The 22,776-nt window shown below is 40.1% G+C and overlaps 1 protein-coding gene across 3 annotated transcripts; it reads right to left on the reverse strand.

The window, feature by feature from the left end:
* Positions 1 to 650: 650 nt before the first annotated feature.
* LOC105930866 (natural resistance-associated macrophage protein 2) lies at positions 651 to 21,455 on the reverse strand. 3 transcript variants are annotated; one of them, XM_036142675.1, is made up of 17 exons: positions 21,284 to 21,455; positions 20,267 to 20,469; positions 19,351 to 19,458; positions 15,034 to 15,194; positions 14,823 to 14,945; positions 12,993 to 13,112; positions 11,612 to 11,718; positions 11,446 to 11,516; positions 11,261 to 11,328; positions 7,276 to 7,431; positions 7,038 to 7,196; positions 6,442 to 6,528; positions 6,221 to 6,340; positions 5,042 to 5,191; positions 2,399 to 2,472; positions 2,164 to 2,317; positions 651 to 1,275 (listed from the first exon to the last, which is right to left on the reverse strand). In XM_036142675.1, exons 2-17 carry the CDS (start codon positions 20,286 to 20,288, stop codon positions 1,168 to 1,170), a joined length of 1,788 nt encoding a protein of 595 aa, XP_035998568.1. In that variant the 5' UTR covers positions 20,289 to 20,469; positions 21,284 to 21,455; the 3' UTR covers positions 651 to 1,167. The 3 variants fall into 3 exon arrangements, with proteins under 3 accessions (XP_035998568.1, XP_035998574.1, XP_035998564.1); XM_036142681.1 differs by lacking the exon at positions 21,284 to 21,455 and having other exon boundaries at positions 15,034 to 15,191; positions 20,267 to 20,542; XM_036142671.1 differs by lacking the exon at positions 21,284 to 21,455 and having other exon boundaries at positions 20,267 to 20,542.
* Between the last annotated feature and the right edge of the window lie 1,321 nt (positions 21,456 to 22,776).

A 22,776-nucleotide genomic window follows, 5' to 3' on the forward strand; every position in this document is an offset into this window, starting at 1 on the left:
TAAGATCCCTACAGTGAAACATGGTGGTGGCATCATTATGCTGCGAGGATTCCTTTGTTCAACGGGGACGGCGAGTTTGGTCAGAGTTAAACGTAGGAAGAAACCTGGAAAACATATTTTAGACGCTGCAGCAGACTTCCAGCAGGACAGTGACCCTAAAACATACGCCCACAGCCACAAAGTGTCAGAACGGTCTAGTCTAAAATGCAAAATTTACATAAAATCCCAATAAATACATTTAGGTTTTTGGCTGTAATAAGACAGGATGTGGAAAAGCTAAAAGAGTGTGATTACTTTTAAAAAGTCGTGCTCTGGGGCAACACGCTAAGGCAGGGGTGTCCAAACTTTTTGACACGGGTCGAAATCGTCAAGTCAAAGGTGAATGAATAATGAATGAATAATGAATGAATAATGAACAAATAACCAAAAAAATTATGTGAATTTGTTATTTTTTACCTGCTATACAAAACACGATCATTTTATTTAAACAAACTAATCAGAAATTCAGCCAGGAAGGGATATGTAAATCATGTAGACCCGAAGTTAAAAGGGTTTAACTTCGAATTATTTTGGGCTTTATTACAAAAAAAAATAAAATAAAAAATTATATATATATATATATATATATATATATATATAATTTTCAGTATTTCTTTGAAAACACTTGCTCTATTTTGCCAATTGTAATAAATTAATTCAAATCAGAATTAAGTGCCCCAAAATCTGCATTTGAGAAAACATCCTTGAATAGATGTGTTCCTATTTACTATGAATTTAAAAAGAATGTAAAAAAAAAGGAAGTGGTTATTAAAAAGAATTATCACTTTGTGTTTCACCTAACATTTTAAATTATAAGAATTTAACCTGTCGTTAATAATTTAGCCCTAATTAAAAAGGAAAAGTTGCTATTTGCCAAATCTTTCTTAAAATGGGGAGTCCATGCAGCGACGGGTCAAAGCTGCTTTAGGAGGGGACTGACCCCCATTCTGCCACACTGAAATACAGGAAAATGTCTCTCCTTCAACTTCTTGACTCATGTTACAAAAAAAGACACAAATAATATCAAAGACATTATAGGTCACAGATTAGTAAAAATATCTTTAGCACCATTCAAGCATCAATAAACTTCAGATTTAGACCGATACGTGGGATCCGGTTCTCTTTGACTCAGGAGTCAAACTCCGGCTGCTCGTCTATCAGGACGGTCGTGTCGTTTCCTCTCCTGGCGCCCGGATCCAGGCAGGACAGTCCCAGCGCTATCAGACACAACCACACCTGTGGAACCACAACACACACACAGACACACAGGTAAAAGGTTGTGTCTGCCAGATGGACACCACACAGGTGCGGGTTCATACGGAGAACCTTTCCAGTTTAAATTGATCACTGTTCAATGGTGCTCCGTACAGAAAAATAAAGTTCTTCTTCTCTGCCTCTTCCTTTAATTTCACAATAAAAAGAGATTTCTCACTAATCTCTTTTGACTTTTCTTTCATTTTTTATGCCTTTCGGTTGTCAAAGTCCTGCAGATCTATCTATCTATCTATCTATCTATCTATCTATCTATCTATCTATCTATCTATCTATCTATCTATCTATCTATCTATCTATCTATCTATCTATCTATCTATGTGTGTGTGTAAATATATATATATATATATATATATACACATACATATATATATATATATATATATATATATATATATATATATATATACATATACATATACACATACATATACATATACATATACATATATATATATATACATACATATATATACATACATATATATACATATATACATACATACATATATATATATATATATATATATATATACAAACATATATATATAGTGTTACTCTAAGTTATGCATAAGACGTGTAATAAGATTAACTGCATGCTGATTAAGTTTTTTGTTAATAAATATATATTTGAATTAGAAACTTTTAGAAGAATTAAGGAGAAAGTAAAGGTAAAATAGTGATCTGACTAAATTAAATGTGTTTTAAGATGAATGATGCCGTTAACGTCCGCTGGCTAAACAGACCCAATCTCCTTCTGAGAGTTCACCAGCATATCTTATTTCTAAGAACGTTTATATCTGCAGAAAGACAAATCAAGCCGAGCTCCTCCTGCAGCTGCACACCACTCACCAAGTAGCCCACAAACGTGAGGTATGCTACGGAGAAGACGGCGGCCAGCACGTAGAGCCACACGCTGCCCAGCGCCGTCACGTAGACCACCACAAAGTACATGTTGATGGCGCACACGACCAGGATCACCAGCCCTCCTCCGATCTTACACGCCCTGCAGAGAGAACCAGCACACACCAGCGTTGAGCAGGACGTGAAACTAGAACGACTTCTCTCTGGGTCCCGATCCACTTACAGTCCGTTGACAAAGTCGTTCATGAGAGACGGCAGACTGGTGAAGGTGAGGATGGGGACGAGGGCGAAGGGCAGCTGTGGGTGAAGAAGAGCGGAGTGATGACCAAGGTGTGGCACCGCAGGGCAGTTTGTGCCAAATGGAGGCTTTTACTCTTAATTAGGGTGAAGAAGGGCTGGACGATAATTCAATAATGACATATATCGATCATAAAAAAAAAGGGTCAGTAAAAAGTTCAGTTGCATAACAGTTTTCCTTCTTTTTGCATTATAGCCATATTACAGTCATTAATCCTCCCAGCCAATCACAACGCAGACCCAGGAACCAAGCTCCGCCCCCTTCAAAGAGTTCAGAGAGCACGCATTCTTTTTCTTTTTTAAAAACTTACAGTTTTGGTAGAAAGTTGGTTGAATAAAGGGTTGAGTTTGAATTCAGTGTTTGTGTCTTTATCTAAAAATAAGTTGCTAAGCAGCAGCATAAAATGACCAGGGCTGCACTTAAACTATGTTTAAAATTTGTTGATAATTATCGATATCGTTCAATATGATTTTTATTTTATCGATATGCTTTTTTTCCCATATCGTCCAGCACTAGGATGAAGCGATTACAGATTAATTAAAATCTTCTTACAGCGGAAATTATATGGTAGTTTTTGGCATTCTTTGTAAACGGGGGCCAGATCAATGCAGTAAATCTTTACTAAAAGGCAGAATATTATGCATCTGAGTCAGCTTTTAATTAAACTTGACTAAAACAGCAACCGTTTTCAAATAAAGAGTGACCCAAATCCTGTCGTTATTATTTTTGAGAATTTATCTTTCAATTGAGCTGAGAAGAATTTGCAAACTGGGAGCCTTACTTTAAAAAAGGCAAAAGTGCAAAACAATGTTTAGGTTTCTGGCTGTGATCTACACATCCCTGTCATGCAAAAAACTAAAAATCTGAATATTTTATTTGTTTAATAGAAACAGTGCATTCATGGTCTATTGTTGAGCAGGTAAAAAGTGACATTATAATTTTTTATTTTAATGAAGCCTCATTTCGACCCTGCACTCCTTCACCAGGAGGGAACCCATGCATGCACAACATACCATCTACCAGAGGAGGAACCCAGTCACTGTTTTCAAACTAAGTCTTTATACTCAAGTATGAGTCAGATCTCAAGTCAAATAAGGTATTTCTCAAGTCATGTCCCAAGTCTGAAAATTCTAATTTTAAGTTGTTTCGAGCCTTTAATAATGTTGAAAAACATGTTAAATGTAAATAACAGAGCATCTTAAATCAGTATTTATCTCAAAATGTGATGAAACCAGAGCAACTGACCTACAAAACAGTAAAAATTAAACTTAGTCCTCCTTTGAACTATATTTTCAGTAAAAAATGCAACAGCAGAACTTCATATTCAGACCTAAATGAAATTAGAACATTTAGCTATTTTTCTTTTCTTTTTTTAACAAAACTGGTGAATTTGATGGGCTGTGCTGCAGCTCATTCACAATGTCTGTGTTTTTTAGATACTGATTGAGTGAAATACATTTATGGTGCACACTTTTTAAATCATAGATGTCTTAAGCTTTAGATTTTGGGTAAAATACCAGGTTCAAGTCCAATTTAAGTCTGGAGTCATTGGTGTTAAAGTCCAAGTCAAGTCCCACGTCTGAACACGTCTAAAGTCATAAAATCAGTGACTTAGCAAGAGTTAGGATTTTACAGATTTTAAAATTTATAATCAAATCATCAGAGTTGATTCTTCTCCTGAACTAGCAGCCACTTATTTCCAAATGTATAAAATATAAATTATAAAACTGCAACAATATAAACATACTGCGCCCTTAAAACAATTATTCATGCCCTTTGAACCTCTTCATATTTTGTCACATTATAACCAGAAAACGTCATGTTATTAATATGAAGTTTAATATTATAAATATTGTAAATTCATTAATGAATCCACAAATAAAACACAGCCCAGGTAATATTAGCTGCATTTTGTTCACTTTCTTCCCTTAATTGTGAAACACAGTCGGTAATTGGATGCAGCAGAATCACTGAGCTATATTATACACTGGAGTGCTAATCGCCGCTGTTATAACGAGTCGCTGTGAAGCCACCAGCCGCCATATTGGTACTCCCTATTTTCCCCCAGTAACTAGGGTATATGTGCACTACAGCATCGAATATCGAGGATTTTCTCATGTTCAGGGGGGGGCTTAAAACTTTTAAAATGTCAAATGCCATATACCTTTATGTTATGTTCTAAAACTATCAAGTACTGAGAAAGTCATGTGCTGAAATATTTTGCATTTTATTCATTTATATATATATATATATATATATATATATATATATATATATATATATATATATATATATATATATATATATATTTAATATGAATAACATGTAAAATATTTCAGCACCTAATTTCCTAGTAGTTGATAGTGTTAGTACATCCACTGACTGTAGAATTACCTGTGAAACGTTTTCACTCAGCCATAAAACTGCTTGTTGTTGCAACCAAATCCTGTGGGATTCTGTGAGAGTAGGGAGGAGCAAGATGGCGGCCAGTGACTTCAGTTTTTCAGCAAAATCAGCACTCCAGTGTATAATATAGCTCAGTGAGCTGAATCAGTTTGAACGTCTAACCTGCATGCTCTGGAGCACGTTGAGGAAGTCGTTCATGCCCGTCAGGTGCCGCACATCCTGGAAAATGGCCACCAGCAGGGTGGGGCTGATGGCGAGCGAGCGGGTCAGCAGCACCCGAGCAAAACGTGACCAGCGCAGGTTCAGGAAACCCTGGGAACAAGCGTCATACGTCATCTACAGGTAAACTGCTCAAACCAGGCGCTGATTTAGATGATGAATTACACACAGGAGCATTAGAGACATCTGAAGTACACCCAGACCTCTTATCGTGTACGGCAGGGGTGTCAAACTCATTTTGGTTTAGGGGCCGCATACAGCTTAATCTGATCTCAAGAGGGCCACACGAGTAAACTCATTGCAAGATTAAATAGAACTAATAAATGTGGACTTGTTGTTGATTTTTATATTAAATTAATTTCACTTTTACACAATATATTATGAATAACCTCAGCGTTTTTAAGAAAAGTATGTGCAATTTCAACAATACTTTTACTCAGTTCAACATTTACTTGTGCATTATGCATAAGAACTAATCACAGTGATTATACAATGTTGAAAAACATTTATTCACTTTTTTTGGAACTTAAAAACACTGTCCTACATGACAAAATACATCAAACATCATTTAAATCATTTAAATTTGTCCACACATGAAGCTTAATCTGCTAATTAAAACACAGCGCCCCTCGTGGACAATATGGGAACTGCATATTTTCAATTAAAAGAAGTACACGTTTTTTTCAATAATTGTTTTATCATTCTCTTCCTTTTATCTCCTCTTTCACCTTTTGTTTTTATTCTTCTTGTTCTTCCTTTCCTCTCCTACTTTCCCATAGTAGTGTCCATATCATTTGAGATATTCCCCGCATGAATCATAATAAAACTATTCACATTCATAAATCAAGTGGAGCACTATGGCAAAAGCAGTACTGCTCCACTTGTGAAAGTCAAATCTGATGAGCTTTTTTTGGCATTAAGACAAGTTAATTCTTATTGCCACATTGCCAGACAGGACACTGGAAAAAAAATAAAAAATAAAAAAATTATAATGATAATGCATTTAGCCACAGGGCCGGACTAAATTGTTCGGCGGGCTGGATCCGGCCCGCGGGCCGTATGTTTGACACCCCTGGTGTACGGTATGTGTGTGTTTGTGTCCCTGATGTCCCCCTAACTGACCTCCATGACAAACTGGCCAGAGTACGTTCCAGTCATGGTGGAGCTCTGGCCGGCCGCTAGAATCCCAATGGCCCATATGTAGAGCGCTGCTGGGCCGAAGAAGCAGCCCAGAACCACTCCCTGGCACAGACAATCAATAAAACCAAATCCATCACAGGAACTTAAACAACTGACCCTACGGGCGTACTGCTGTACATCACAGCTAACATAAAAAAACGTACCCCTTTGTAGATATCAACCTCCAGAGTTTTGTTGTTCAGCGGGAACAGGTGGGAATTAGGACTGCCTGACTGGTTGCAGACGTTATACTGATTAAAAAAAAGAAACATTTAGGAGAGCATCGTTACATGAAGCAGTTATTATATGGTGAGAGCAGGCCCGTATTAAGACAATGTGGTGCCCCTGGGCTCTATACCTCAAAGCCCCCCCCCCCTTACCTGTGCTGTCCTCCGGGCAAAAACATCAGACATAATCAAGGGGATTTCTGTAATGTAATTTACTATTTACTACTTACACAACTACATGTAGGCATATGAGCAGTGAGCAATATTCTAATATCTCATTTTAAAATGTTGAAATCAAAAAAAATCTTGATTTATTTATCATTTATTATTATTGTGACATCAGTGTTCACAAAACGAATAATGCATGGTCTTTCAACGATTTCAAGTAAATAATATAACAATTTATGAAAAATATATTTTTAAAGCCTGTGTCATGTGGTGCCCCCCCCCCATTGTTGGTGCCCCTGGGCACTGACCCCCTGGCCCTTATGGATAATCCGGCCCTGGGTGAGAGCAACTGCTGAGGTACTCACCACCTCGATGTTTGAGCGCTGGTAGAACGCCTCAGCAAAGATGGCGACCACAAACACGTTGATGAGGAAGGAGACGAAGAGGGCAATGGCCGACTCGATGAAGAAATACTTGTTAGCCTCTCTTACGTCTTTCTTCTTCGCGCGATCCACTTCTCGAGACTTTAAAGCACATTTGGACATACGTTGATTAAAGGTTTCACAGGAGTTGATGAAGGACTGACTTTAGTCACTGTCTGACCTTCACGAGAGCAGAGTGGAGGTAAATGTTGTGAGGCATGATGACGGCGCCCACGACGCCGACAGCCTGAGTGAGCTGAACGGGCCCACAGCCCTCACAGTAGGGCACGAACATCCCCTTCAGCAGCTGGCCTTGGTCAGGAGCCACCGTCACGTACTGCAGCAGGAGAGGAACGGCGTTAAATCTGATATTACTGTAGAAGCAGTAAGAGTTCACAGCATCATCAGAGAGAAAAGGCACAGAAAGATCAGAGAGGATGAGGCATGTTACTGGCATTGTTTATGAGAGATTTAGGTTTTAGAGAGAAGAACCTCGCTAGTTACTTATTTGGTTCAGCTCATGTCTCACTGACAGAAAACTCTTTGTACATTTAGGAAAGTGTTGAAATATTATAACCTAAACAGTGGAGTACCCCAAGGCTAAAGCTCAGGTCCCAGAACTTCTCAACCTATGTATGTATATACCATAAGGATGAATGGCATTAATGTTCCCTTCTATGCCAATGACCCACACTTCTATACTGCCGTCTCTCATGATGAGCCAAGACCAGCTGCACTGCAAATCTTTCAATTCAATAAAATTTTATTTACGTAGCACCAATTCATGAAATATATCATCTCAAGACTCTTTCCAAAGTCAGACTCCATCAGATCCTCCAGGTTGGTGAGAAAGTTTCCTCTCTAAGGAAACCCAGCAGGTTGCATCAAGTCTCTCCAAGCAGCATTCACTCCTCCTGAAAGAGTGTAGAGCCACAGTGGACAGTCGTCTGCATTGTTGATGGCTTTGCAGCAATCCCTCATACTGAGCATGCATGAAGCGACAGTGGAGAGGAAAACTCCCCTTTAACAGGGAGGAGAACCTCCAGCAGAACCAGAACCAGGCTCAGTATGAACGCTCATCTGCCTCCACCCACTGGGGCTTAGAGAAGACAGAGCAGAGACACAGAAAGCTCAGAAGCTCACATTGACCCAGGAGTACTTTCTATGTTAGATGGTAATAGAGGATGATCTGCCTCCCCTGATGATGTCACAGCTAACAGACCTTCTTCAGCTCAATCAAGAGAAAACTAAAGGTTTAGTCCCAGACACAGACTCATACTTCGCTCTCATACTGCAGGTCTGCTGGTGGTTCCTAGAGTCTCTAAAAGTAGAATGGGAGGCAGATCCTTTAGCTATCAGGCTCCTCTCCTGTGGAACCAACTCCCAGTTTTGGTCCGTGAGGCAGACACCCTGTCTACTTTTAAGACTAATCTTAAAACTTTCCTTTTTGACAAAGCTTATAGTTAGAGTGGCTCATGTTACCCTGAGCTATCTCTATAGTTGTGCTGCTATAGGCTTAGGCTGCTGGAGGACATCAGGGTCTAATTTTCTCACTCTACTGATTTCTACTGTTCTCCAGTTTTGCATTGTATTACATTGAAATGACTGTCGTCATTTCAGCTTTTAACTTTTTGCTCTCTCTCTTTTTTCTTCATAGTAGGTACACCTGGTCTGGCGTTCTGTTAACTGTGACATCATCCAGAGAAGACGGCTCACCCGCTACTTCCATCTAATATAGAACAGATTACTGGATCAATGTGTGCTTCTGTGCTTTTTTGTTTCTCTTGTTGTGTCTCTGTTCTGTCTTCTGTAACCCCAGTCGGTCGAGGCAGATGACCGTTCATACTGAGCCCGGTTCTGCCGGAGGTTTTTCCTTCCCGTTAATGGGTGGTTTTTCTTTCCACTGTCGCTTCATGCTTGCTCAGTATGAGGGATTGCAGCAAAGCCATGTACAATGCAGACGACTCTCCCTGTGGCTCTACGCTTCCCCAGGAGTGAATGCTGCTTATTGGGACTTTGATAGAACTCACATTGGCAATTAACCATCCAGACCAAGTAAAAACTCTAGGTGTCAAGTTTGATCCAAATTTCAGTTTCACAAATCAAATTTAAGACATTACAGAAAACGTGTTTTATAATCCGCAGGACATGGCCTGAGTACAAGCATTTATCTCTCAGTCAACGGTAGAAACACAAATACAAGCTTTTAAAACCTGCAGAATTGGTTGCTGTACAACTCAGCTTTCTGGAACACGGCTCTGCTTTACTTACTTCAACATGTAGTTCAGACACTGCTGACTAGGACCAAGCTACGTGTCGAGTGTATGCAGACGACACCATTGAATATTTCTAGACATAACAAGCAATTGGCTGCAGAGGAAAAGCGAGCTGTATGGGGTAAGATCGCTGACTAGTTTGTAAATAATGCCAGCGTCTCAATACTGATACATAAGATAGTAGTGTCCAAAGTGACCAAAACAGACAAGATTAGAAATAGGTTTTTAAGAGCGACTACTCAGGTAGACCACCTTGGAGACAAAGTTAGAGAGGTGAGGGTTAAGCCGGGCATTCACTGTACGATATTTTCAATTGTTGCACTCAGATGCAGCTCAAACTGTACGATGAAAGCGCAGAGTTTAAAAGTTCTCAGCTCTCTGTATCTGTTACAGAAGCAGCTTTTAGTTCCTATGCTCCACTGATCTGGAACAAACTCTTATACTTAGACATTTTTATTTGTCATTTTGTATGCAGAGTGCGTACAGAACGAAATTTCGTTGCATACAGCTTGTAAATTGCAGTAAAATTAAATTACAGCATATGGTGCAGCAGTGATTTAAAAATAAACAATTTAAATGTAGGCAATGCAGGAAAAGTCACAGTGTACAGGTGAATATTTTTAAAAACCACTTGTATGTACAGAATTTGATTGTACAGAGGGCATTTGTGCAAGAACAAACTCCTAGAAAACTGTAAAAGTGCTGAAAGCCTGAGTTCCTTTAAATCAAGATTAAAACACATTTGTTTAGGATTGCCTTCGACTGTTCTAGTTAAACTGATTTACTGAAACATCATTAGTTTAAGTTTGTAGTCCATCTGTTTTTAATGTTTGCTTTTAGTTTATATTTTTCCATGTTCTGTTTGTTTCTATATTTGATTCCTACTTGCTCCCCCCCCCCCCTGTATTTTAATCATGTAAAGCACTTTGCATTGTCTCTGTACTGAAATGTGCTATATAAATAAATCTGCCTTTCCTTGTTCTTACTGAACGGCCCGACGCTCTGATGTGATCTGACTGCTTACACTGTACGTCTGAAAACCACGTAGGACTCAGCGCCGCAGAGAGATGGCGCTACTAGTACTCGTCTATCCTGAAGCCAAACGTAAACAGTAGAAGAAGAAAAAGACGGACGTTTTGATGCTCTCTGTTAAACATGAGGCTCATTAGAATGAAACGCGCTGCCTTGGTAATTCTACGAGTTTCTCCTCCGTAGTTTAACTCCATGTCACACGCACCACCACCATGCTTCTCTCCGCTCCTTTGTTATCGTCTAAGAAGAAGAAGAAGAAGAAGAATTCTCTTGTTTGCACATGCTCAGTACGCGAGGTTGGTGAAAATCAGCTCGTAGATGCTTGTAGCTCTGCTTCACCAGCAGGAGGCGCTCACAATCACCTCAGGAGCGCCGACTGAATTTGACACGTTTGATTTTTATCTGACGGTACGATTCCTGATGGGGAGGTGGTCATAAGAGGCTAATCGCCCCTTGTTACCCTCTGGATGCTACACGACACAGGATGCACGATGCAGCTGAAACTCGGCCTGATCCAAAAAATTCTCGCACGACTGAAGAATCGGCCCAAAAAGGGGCATAAAATCGTACAGTGTACGCCCGACTTTAGACGTTTTGGACGTGTAGAGGAGAGCGGGTATCTTTCAGAAAGGATGCTTAACAAGAGGAGAAAATCAAGAAGACCACAGAGAAGGTTCCTGGATATTGTGCTATGAAATATGCCGATGCCTCCTGTAACCGACGAGGATGCTAAGTAACTTCAAATACACTGGGATTATGCTAAATTACAGAAAACGAGACCAATTTGTGTTTGGTCATTTATACCACAGACCTGATTGGCTGATAAAATGAAATGTTAAAGCAAACTGACGTCAGTACCTCATATCCAAAGGTTATGGCCATAATGGTAATAAGGAAACCAAAAAAGGCTTCCAGCCTCCTCAGGCCTGCAGAAAAAGAAACAAGCAGACGTAATTTACTCTTCCTCTGCTGATATATAAAACGTGTCCAACTGTAATACGCCATCAGCTTTAACAAATGTCTGAAGATGTTATTTGACATACCGTACTTATCCAGGAAGAGGAAGAAGAAGGTGTCGATAAGCGTGATGAGCACGCCGGCCCAGAGCGGGATTCTGTGGTTAAAACACAAACAGCAGAAATGGTGAAAACCCAAGACTCGTTGTTTTTAGCACATATCCACCTGTAACTTTTTCTCCGCATGCTACACCTGCCAGACGACAGGAGGTTGAAAGCGATGGCGCAGCCGATCACCTCCTGCATGTCGGAGCCGATAATCGCCAGCTCCACCATCAGCCACAGGATGACTCGAGGCACCTTCACGAAGAACGCAGAACGGGTCGAGTTTATTCACAACAAACTTTCTAGAATCATCACAAAACTTCTCGTCCTGCTCTACATTTCCAACAGACCGTCCAACAGGTGGCACTTCCTAAAGAAACAAAAACAATGACCCTGAACGTATCCACGGCTGCTCTAAGATATTTTAGATCAAAGCATACTCATGGGTTAGAATGGCCTAGTCAAAGTCCGGCCCTAAATCAGAGTACACTGCAAAAACGCAACTAAAAATAAGTAACATTTTCTTAAAATTTGTGTATTTGTCCTTGAATTGAGCAGGTAAATAAGATGATCTGCCAACAGAATAAGATTTTTGCACTTAAAATACGAACAATTCATCTCCATCATCTTATTTCAAGTGTTAAATGTCTAATTATCTTAATTTAGGGGTCAAAATACTCCTAAATAATATCATCTGCCAAAATATGGCAGATGATCTTATTTACCTGCTCAAATCAAGGACAAAAACACTATGTTTAGGAATATTTTGCTTATTTTTAGATCTGTTTTTGCAGTGTATACAGCAAGACCTGCAGACAAACGTCTACACTGCAAAAACAGACTAAACTAAACTAAAAATAAGCAAAATTTTCTTGAAATGAGTGTATTTGTATTTTATTTGAGCAGCTAAATAAGATAATCTGCCATTGGAATAAGATGTTTGCACTTAAAATATGAACAACTCATCTCCATCAACTTATTTCAAGTGCATAATATCTAATTATCTTATTTTAGGGGTAAAATTACTCTTCCCATTGGCAGATAATCTTATTTAGCTGCTCAAATAAGGTACAAATACACGCATTTCAAGAAAATTTGGCTTATTTTTAGTTCTGTTTTTGCAGTCTACAGATGCTGTCCATCCAGCCTGAGCTGGTTTACCAAAGAATGGGGAAATCTGTGAGTGTTTAGAAGAGCAACGCTGGTGGACGCAGTGGTGTCCAAACGTTTTCTCTCATGGGCCCAAATCATCATCATCATGTCAAAAGTAATCCATCCAGCCCATGTTTCTTTATTTTAAAGGCTGAATGAAACATTTCTCCTGCCGGGTAATTCATTCAGTGTTTTATGCTTCAGCCGTCATGGGCTCCAACTTTAATCCAAGGATTACAGCGACTCTGTCAGCGCTCCTGGTAAAGCAATAAAGCATTTGTCAGACCTCCCTAACAAACCCCCCCCCCCCCAATGCTGACGCCTTATGTGTGACGTGTGCAGAAAGCTAACGCTGAGGGTGCGTGGACATGTCTCACGGTGGGGTACTGGCGGTGGCAGACTTCAGCCAGGTGCATCCCGGTGACCACGCCCAGCCGGGCCGCCAGCCGCTGCAGCAGCAGGCCGATGATGGTGGCCACCAGCAGCACCCAGAGCAGCTGTAGGGAGGAGGGAGCAGGAAACACAGCTTAGGATAAAACCATATAAACATCACAATATACAACATTTAGAGCCTACAATTTAAAGCTACAAGTGCATTTGATAACCCCGCTTCCTATTACAGTGAAGGGGTCTTTATATACAGTTCAAACCACAAGTTTACACACACTTTATAAAAAGACACATAAGCTTTTTCTGTCTCACTATCAGACGTGAAATCTGAATAACCTTTTCCTTTTATAGGTCTATAGAAGGATTAATTGTGACAATAATTGAATACGTTCTTCGTATTCAGACGTTTACGTACAATAAGATTAATATGCCTTTAAAACATGATGATGATGTCATGTATTTGGAGGCTTCTTATTGGTTTATTGACAATATTTGAGCTGATTTGATTCACAGCTGAGGATGCTTTAAAGCACGTGTCAAACGCAAGGCCCGCGGGCCGAATCCAGCCCGCCAAGGCAATTTATCTGACCCTCAAGAGCCAAAAAAGGCATTTCATGTCATACAGTAGAGGCGTATATCCTTTTAAAGTGTATAAAGTGGCTAAAACCTTGCCTCCTGTAGCTAATGTTGATTTTTTTAACTATGTAGTTACAGCATCCTGCCACTAGATGTCAGCTTTCCCACATTAAAACAACCCAGAAATGTCCAAAAAGGAAAAAAGTGATGCAGAATGATGAGTTTAAAGTGTAACTCACCCCAATATCAACTTTTTTACAGATAAACTGTATAAACTGGGCCTAAGGTGCTACTTTTATGTTACTGTGCATTTTTTTATATTTCTATGTGAACTGAAATGAAATTATGACATCAAAAGTATCATCTATAATGACTTCCTGATGCCAGAGTGGCCCAGTATAGAAAAGAGTTTGACAGCCCAGCTTTAAAGGCACACCTAAAACACTTATGTTACACCTCTTTGTGTAACATAATGAGAAAGTCAAAAAAATCAGGAAGAGAATTGTGGACTTGAACAAGTCTGGTTGTGTTCCAGAGATGAACGTGCTTTGGTCTGAAATGTGCAAACCTTGTATAGATGCTGTCTAGATGCGCTAGTTCTGTACCGCCATGGGCTGAAAGGCTGCTCTGCCAGGAAGAAGCCATTACTCCAAAAGAAACACATAAAAACCTTCCTTCCTTCCTTGGATTGATAAAGTCATTCAGGGTTGTCATTTTTTCCTGTAATTAACTTCTCAAAAAGGTTCTAAATTCATTATTTTAATGCATTTCCATAATTCTTTTTCAGATAAGCTGCTCCACATCAACACGACTTTTACCTTTTATTGTTTGTCTAGTTTGGTATTCATGCACGTAAAGTGCTGAAAAACTATTTAAAATATATTTACTTTGGACACTTTGAACTCATAAAATTTCTAATGAGCAATATAATTTAAAAATTAAACCTGAAGTCAACCTTTTGCCAGAACAATCTGCATCACGTTGACGTCACTTCTAAAAGCACATCTACTCAGCTGCTTTATATTTATTTGTAGTTTCTGCACCAAACCCTGCAAGACTTTAATGCTATATTGTGGTACATTTTTGATAAGAAGGTTCTGGATGTAAATGGCCCTCTTCGGATCACAGAATACAATCACGGGCAAAGGTTATTTCTTTTCACTTCAGCCACCCGTTTCCTTGCTGAATGCTCATAATATTCTTAAAACACCAAAGCAGAAACCAAGCAGGACGCCCGTCACCTTAAATCCAGCCTTAGCTCCTGACTGCAGGTCAGACTCGATGTTTCCCGGGTCCAGGTAGGCAATACTCATCAGAAACCCGGGTCCAGTGAAGGCCCAGAGTTTGCGCAGACTGAACGCTCTCTAGAGGAGGCAGAGAAACAGGCTGTAAAGCCAGCAACACCAGACCAAAACTAAATAAGCAAAAATAACTTGTTTAGGCTCAGATTACCTCAGTGTCCTCCTCAGGAATAGGGACCCTCTGCTCAAAGTACGTACTCGAAACCGGGTCATTGCTGTGGTTCTGGAGGAAGACCGAAGGTGCAGAAGATCCTCTGTGAGTGTGCGTGGTCTGGATTACCGCTTTCTCCTGGTTCTTCCCAGAATCCTCTGCTGGAACATCATGGCGTTAGTAAAAAGCGGCCATAAGCCATAGCACAGAAATACGCTACATGGTCACAAACTGACATACTGGGTTCTGCTCCTGTTATTCTTACATTTATAGCAGGTTTCTACGTCCAGAGATTCTTCTGTCTAATCTTTTTCTGCTTTAATCTTTATCTTTTTTTATTCTTGTGTAATGGTAAAACATGTTTAAAACATAGGCAGTCTTAAACTCATCTGTTTAAGACTGCCTATTCTCTTTAATTATCAATTTCCCTGTCCCAGCCAGCGTATTTTTTAAATGTTTTTTGTTTTGATTTTGTTTCTGACATTCTGTTTTTTACCCCTTCTGTACAGTGACCTTGAGTGTCTAGAAAGACGCCTTTTAAATAAAATGTATTATTATTATTATTATTATTAATAAGTGGTCCAAACAAGAAAAAAAAAAAAAAAACAGCATATATCAGGGTTCTGAGAAAGCAAACCCAGGCAAAACAAAGCAGGAGACCAGAAACCGTCTGAATACCTGCTGAATGAAAGAGTTCCTGGTCAACAGAGTCCACCTGTGCATAATTTACTCTCAGTATAGACCCATAGCTCCGTTTAATCCATCATCTGGACAAGGAGAGAGGACGGACCTCCTGCAGACCTACGAGGACATGGATGTCCACCTGGACCGACGATGCAGCTCCTGCAGAGTCATCCAGGTCATGATCAATCCAAAAAAAAAGGTTTAAAAAGTAAAACAACTGGACTTCTATTCTGAAGCTGAAGACGATTCGCAGCTGTTTTATTTTTTAAACCTTTTTTTTTTTATTTTTGGACTCCTGCAGAGTTACAGTGTCCAGAAGAGCCATATTAGCTCTGGAGAAGCTGCAGCGCTCCACTAGTCTGGCCTGCATGCAAACAAACACACCAGCGTCATGATGTGGGGCTACGTCTTATCAGCAGGGATGGAGGAAGCAGGTTAGTGGGGATGGGACAACGAATGGACCTACATAAAGGGTAGAAATCTGTCAGGACTTTGCAAAAGAGTGGAGATTTACTTTCCATTAGATTAAACGACCCGAAATACCCCGACAGAGCTGCAGGGGGCGTGGTTTAGTCCCCACACGTTAGGGCTGACTGTCATCTAGGATGAGCCGATTCGATACGATTCTCGATTATAGCTCAGCTTGATATGATTTGACTCCAAAGTAATAAATATAATAATATATTTATTACTTTCAAACTAATACTCAAAGTCATTAAATCAACAAAACCAGTTAAATGTTATATTTATGTTCAATTTATTGAACACTGATATATTAACAAGAAAATAAAGTGCATTTGGTTCAATGCATTTAACGTATCACAGGATCCAAAAATGTCCCAAACGTCTGATTTTAGGGACGAAGGAGCTTCTAAAATCCTGTCGGCCGTTCCGCAAATTTGTCTCATTTGCTCTTCCTCGCAAGGAATTTGACTTGGTGTTGATGGTGCAGATAAAACAAAATAGATATACAGGACTGTCTCAGAAAATTAGAATATTGTGATAAAGTTCTGTATTTTCTGTAATGCAATCAAAAAACATGAAATGTCATACATTCTGGATTCATTACAAATCAACTGAAATATCGCAATCCTTTTATTGTTTTAATATCGCTGATTATGGCTTACAGCTTAAGAAACCCAAATATCCTATCTCAAAATATTAGAATATCGTGAAAAAGTATACTAGTAGGCTATTCAGCTAATCACTTGAATCGTCTAATTAACTCGAAAAACTGCAGGGTTTCCTGAGCCTTGAAAAACGCTCAGCTTGGTTCAGTAAACTAAATCACAAGTATGGTAGTGGTTAAGAGACGACATCAGATTCTCACAGTAACTGGTGTACTGACCATGGCATTACTGTCCTTGATTGGCCTGCCAATTCCCCTGACCTGAACCCCATAGAGAATTTGTGGGCTATTGTGAAGAAGAAGCTGAAAGACACCAGAGCCAACAATGCAAATGAGCTAAAGGCCGCTATTGAAGCATCCTGGGCATCCATAACACCTCAGCAATGCCACAGGCTGATTGCCTCCATGCCACGCCGCATTGATGCACTAATCTGTGCAAAAGGATTCCCAACCAAGTACTGAGTGCATTAATGGACATTTTCAAATGTTTGGTTTTGTTTTGCTGTTATCATTTTTTTTTTTACTTGGTCTGAGGAAATATTCTAATATTTTGAGATAGGATTTTTGAGTTTTCTTCAGCTGTACGCCGTAATCAGCGATATTAAAACAATAAAAGGCTTGCGATATTTTAGTTGATTTGTAATGAATCCAGAATGTATGACATTTCATGTTTTTTAATTGCATTATAGAAGATAAAGAACTTTATCACAATATTCTAATTTTCTGAGACAGTCCTGTATATACAGAAAGCTATATACACAGTGGACTGTGTGTTAATGTAACGCAGAAGGTCTGGAGATGCTACGTTGTTCATAAGGCTGGTAGCAGATGGTAAAAACTGTTCTTGTGGCGTGAGGTTGTGGTCCTGATGGAGCGCAGCCTCCTGCCAGAGGGAAGTGACTGAAATAGTCTGTGCCTGGGGTGAAGGGATCAGCCACAATCTTCCTGCACGCCTCAGAGTCCTGGAGGCGTACAGGTCCTGGAGAGATGGAAGATTGCAGCCAATCACCTTCTCTGCAGACCTGATGACACACTGCAGTCTGCTCTGGTCCTTAGCGGTGGCACCAGCGTACCAGATGGTGATGGAGGAGGTGAGGATGGACTCAATGATGGAGGAACTGCACCATCATTGTCCTTGGCAGGTTGAAGTTCTTCAGCTGCCTTCTTCAGGAAGTCCATCCTCTGCTGGGCTTTCTTGGTGAGGGAGTTGATGTTCAGCTCCCACTTTAGGTCCTGGTAGATGATCGTTCCCAGGAAGCGGAAAGACTCCACAGTGTCCATGGTGGCGTCACAGAGGGTGATGGGGGTAGCTGAGTTCTTCCTGAAGTCCACAACCATCTCCACTGTTTTTACAGCGTTGAGCTCCAGGTTGTTCTCCCTGCACCAGGTCACCTGATGGTCAGCCTCCCACCTGTAGGCGGACTCGTCACCATCAGAGACAGAGTGGTGTCTTCAGGAACTTCAGGAGCTTGACAGACTGGTGACTGGAGGTGCTTTTCATCACTGTGCATGCAGGGAATGTTAAAAACCATGCATACTTTTCCTTTAGCTTTACAGTTCTGCACAGTTGCTTTGGGATGATCACATGAAATCCTCATAGAGTTGCAGGCAAATCGCTACGAGATGCGAAAAGATTCAACAACTGAGTGAAGTAACTCTGTGAGGCTTTGCAAACACTGGGAGGCATGATTTCAAGAAGCAAGTAAGTAAAACTTTAGTAAAACTAACAGCTTTATAGATATAAAAATCACAAAATGCTTCATGATAAACTGACACAACAGCCCACGAGCCAACAAAGCAAAAAAAAAAAAAAAACCCAACAAAAAAAACTGGTGAAACGACTAAAAGGAAGATTTAAAAAGAAAAGAGTCCACTGAGCTCAAATCCAAACGAATAGATGGATTATCAGAGCCAGAAAGAATCAGGAATTAGTTCAATAATCCCCAGAGGGAAGTTCAAATTTCCCACAAAGCTCCAGAATGCAGAAGAAAACAACAAGTCTAAAGGTATAAGAGAATAGACTCAGAATAGACGAAAATATGACAAAAATAAACATTAATATCAATATAGGGGACCTTTATGTACATCCAGTGTGCCTCTAACTAAGGGAAACACAGTATGCATGGTGAAATACTGTTTCACAGCCTCACCATGGTACCATGATACGATGCGATTCTCGATATTTCGCTCACGATACGATACGGTTGTCAGTACAGTCAGCTTGATTTGATTTGACTCCATTATCGATATTTATTACTTTCAAATTAATGCTCAAAGTCATTCAATCAACAAAACCAGCCAAATATTGTATTTATGTTAAATTTATTGAACACTGATATATTAACAGGAACATAAAGAGCATTTGGTTCAATGCATTCAACGTTTCACAGAAACCAAAAATGTGCCAAACGTACAACTACTTGTTTTGGTTTGGAGGAAAGAAAAAGAACCAGAGAAGACAGCATAAAGTCAGGATTTGCATCCCTTAAAAGAAAAATCCTCACCTTGTTCTAGTTGACCCGACAGCTCTGGTTCCGGTTCCGGATCCGGATCCAGGGGAACACTGGGCGGCAGGGAGGATATGTAGATGTTCTCAGGCGGGGGGTTCCTGGCTGGAAAAGAACAGGTAATTAAACTGGATTTGATAAAAATCCCTGTACACACATGAAGAAACCCGACACAAGCAAGGAGCCATGAGAAAACACTTTTCTTCTGTTTAGTCACCAAAAAGACGGATTACTGCACCAGAATCTGGTCTGGGCAAAACTTTCCACCATCGTCTATCCTCTTTCCAGGCTCTTCTTTATATTCACCAGAATAGAAACTAATGATCTTTTAGCCTTATGGATTTATATGTTGATTCATGCTTTAATAAAAATTGTTGCTGACTATGTAGTTCCTCTTAGGGCTGCTTGACATTAGAAAAACCTGATTATTATTCTCATTTCATTAAAGGAATATATATATATATATATATATATATATATATATATATATATATATATATATATATATATATATATATACTTAATTTGTTTCCCAAGTTAAGGACTTGAAGGTGTCAGTTGTATATAACAAGATGACCAACAATAACCCAAACCTAGACCACTTTGTGCTACATCTTTAGTCATTTTGCATTCATGTACTATATGTGGCGATAAATACTTTTCCTAATACACCTATAATAATATTAACTCTGTCATAATTACGCTGTTACGTCGGTGTTTCTGAATTACATTCCGTTTCGCCGACTCCAGCCAAAAAGAGCAACAAACGCGCATTTTCTGCCCTGGGCAGATGATCAGAAGACTTTTTTTTATAACAGGAAACCAGTTTGAACTTTGTCACGCCGTCTAAAAATAGACTTCCAAGCAGAAACTCTGCTCACAGATCTGCCTGTGAAGCAGAGAAAGGTCTCACCTGAGCGCAGGAAGGAGAACATCTTGTGCGTAAACGTGTTAGAAGCCTGCCATGAGCAGAACCGAGCCGCAGAGCTCCCTCCGGCGAAATGTTTCACTCTCTCCCTCGGCGTCCGCTCCGCGCTTCCCGGTCGGCTCAGAGTCTGCGCAGCGCAGCCAGAGCAGCATGCGCTGAACTCACCTGGCAGGTGAAGGAGGAACAAACTGCCGGAGGACAAAGGGAAACCGGACGGACAGACTTTTATGCGCCTGTTTCTGTGACATTCCACCGAAAGGGTGCCACAAACCTCCCAAAATAAAATCCTTTATATATATATATATATATATATATATATATATATATATATATATATATATATATATATATATATATATATATATATATATATATATATATATATATACTAAATCTTGTGCACACAGGTCTATAATTATTAAAAATATACATTGGTCAGCCCCAAGTCAATTTGATTTCTAACGTTTTTAAGGCAAACATCTCTGTAATTTTTTCCGTCCTGTTACCAAAAGCATGTGACATCTAAAGAACCCACTTATTCCCTTCCTCACCCGTCAATAAAGTTATTCTTTCACACATGTTACATGTTCAAATTCATTAATTAATGCTTGTTACCCAAAGAAATAAATCCCTGTGTGTGTATGTGTATATATATATGTGTGTGTCTTTGCATATACATACGTATATGCAAAGACATATTTATAATTTTAAGTTATTATATAACTTATTAAATAATTGGATAAATAATGGCCCAAACATAACTGAAGAACTCGTTTTTCTTTTAAATTTAAAAAAATATTTACAGGAATAACTATTAACAGCCCCCCAACCCCCCAGTCTGGCCCAGACCTTTTCTCCAGTCTCTATATACCGAGGTGTGACAGGCCTCTGGGGTGGGTTGGCCCACATGACGTCATCAAAGAGATGCCACAACACTGGCCAGAAAAACCAGTTCACCCCAATGTGACACATGCAGCAGATCTCAGTGTGTTTGGCTTGTACCTGTGGCGACACCTGGGCAGGAGTCATCGTCATCATTTACTGCACGCTGTTGCCGGTGACCTCAGGAATTCGCCACAGACTTTGCGTAGCTGTGGTTGCGGTCTGTTGATTGAACGTCCCGCCTTGTGTGACTGCATCAACTCACTGACTTGCGGCATTGCCTCCTCCTGGATGAACTCATAGCCACAGTGGACAGTCATCTGCAGCAATCCCTCATTCTGAGCATGCATGTGGCCACAGTGGAGAGGAAAACTGCCCTTTTAAGAGGAAGAAACCTCCAGCAGAACCAGAACCAGGCTCCGCGTGTAAAAGGGTGTAAATACTTTTGCATGGGACTGTAATTCAAATTAGATCTGTTTTGTCCTTTTTCCAACAAACGTTTCAGTTGAACACCAAGAAAAGTTGATACCCTATATCAGCGTAAACATTTAAGACCCATAATAGCTTACCGTATTTTTCAGACTATAAGGGGCACTTAAAATCCCTAAATCTTCTCTAAAATTGATGGTTCACCTTATATATGATTAAAGTTGTGCATACTGACTGATTTTATGTGGTACAATGCACTTAAAAGTCTGTTAAAATGTGTAAGTACGACTTTAGTGAGCAACAAAGCCGCTCCGCTCAATGGATATTCAGAAACCCAAAAAGGGTTTTCTTCATAAACAGATCTTGCTTTCTTCCAGAGGGAGGACACATCTTGTCTTAATGAGCTTCCTGCCTCTGTTAAGCTGCTGTGATGTTTACATGAACTCCTCTCTGCATGTGTTTGATGCTGTCTATAATGGAGCGTGACGGCTCCTGACAGCGTAAAACTCATCACCGTATGTTATAAGAATTATTATTCTGAAGTCACTATGGCCTCACACCACTCGGACAGAGGAGGCCTGGAGACCTGATGTCTGTGTATAAGATCCACTGTTTTCTGATTGCAAGGCCAAATGCTGCAGCTGCTGAGGGATACTGATTGTTTACGATAGACTGTCTTTGTTTTGTCTCATGGGAAGGCCACGGTGCAGTATTAGGGGAAGCCCAAAAAGCGAGGCAGACAGAGACAGGGCAGACAGAGACTGCAGCGGAACCGTGGGGTGCGATTACTTTCCATCTATGTGAATCTCTGCTCTGTTTCTCAATAAAAGTGCTGGAATGTCATACCACCGTCTCGTCATTTAGTAAAGATGGGAACTCAGTTACTATTGTTTAATATTCCACCCAAAACTCCCACAACAATTTGGCGTAAACGAACAAGATCTCCGACCGACGAGCGAGGGAGTCCGGGGACAGGAGCTGCTTTGGCCGGCCCGGAGAGGTTATCCGGCCTCTGGTACCCCGAATGGATTTTCAAGGGATGTGGAGGAGCTCCTGGTCTCGGAGCGTCTCTGGGCGTCGGCGCGAAGATCCGAACCTTTCTTTCATGAGACGGTAAGGGGATTATTTTCCAGCTCTTTTAAAAACAAACGCAATTGGTCAAAAAATGCTTGCAAGCTTTTAAA

This window comes from Fundulus heteroclitus, chromosome 1 (assembly GCF_011125445.2).
Source record: "Fundulus heteroclitus isolate FHET01 chromosome 1, MU-UCD_Fhet_4.1, whole genome shotgun sequence".
Classification (NCBI taxonomy): Eukaryota; Metazoa; Chordata; class Actinopteri; order Cyprinodontiformes; family Fundulidae; genus Fundulus; species Fundulus heteroclitus.

Coding starts and splice junctions, on each gene's coding strand:
- LOC105930866 (XM_036142675.1), bottom strand. CDS start 20,288: ATGTTCTCCTTCCTGCGCTCAG. Junction 11,329..11,445: donor CCTCTTCCTGGATAAGTACG/GTATGTCAAATA, acceptor CTTTTTCTGCAG/GCCTGAGGAGGCTGGAAGCC. Junction 7,432..11,260: donor CCATAACCTTTGGATATGAG/GTACTGACGTCA, acceptor CTCCTGCTGCAG/TACGTGACGGTGGCTCCTGA.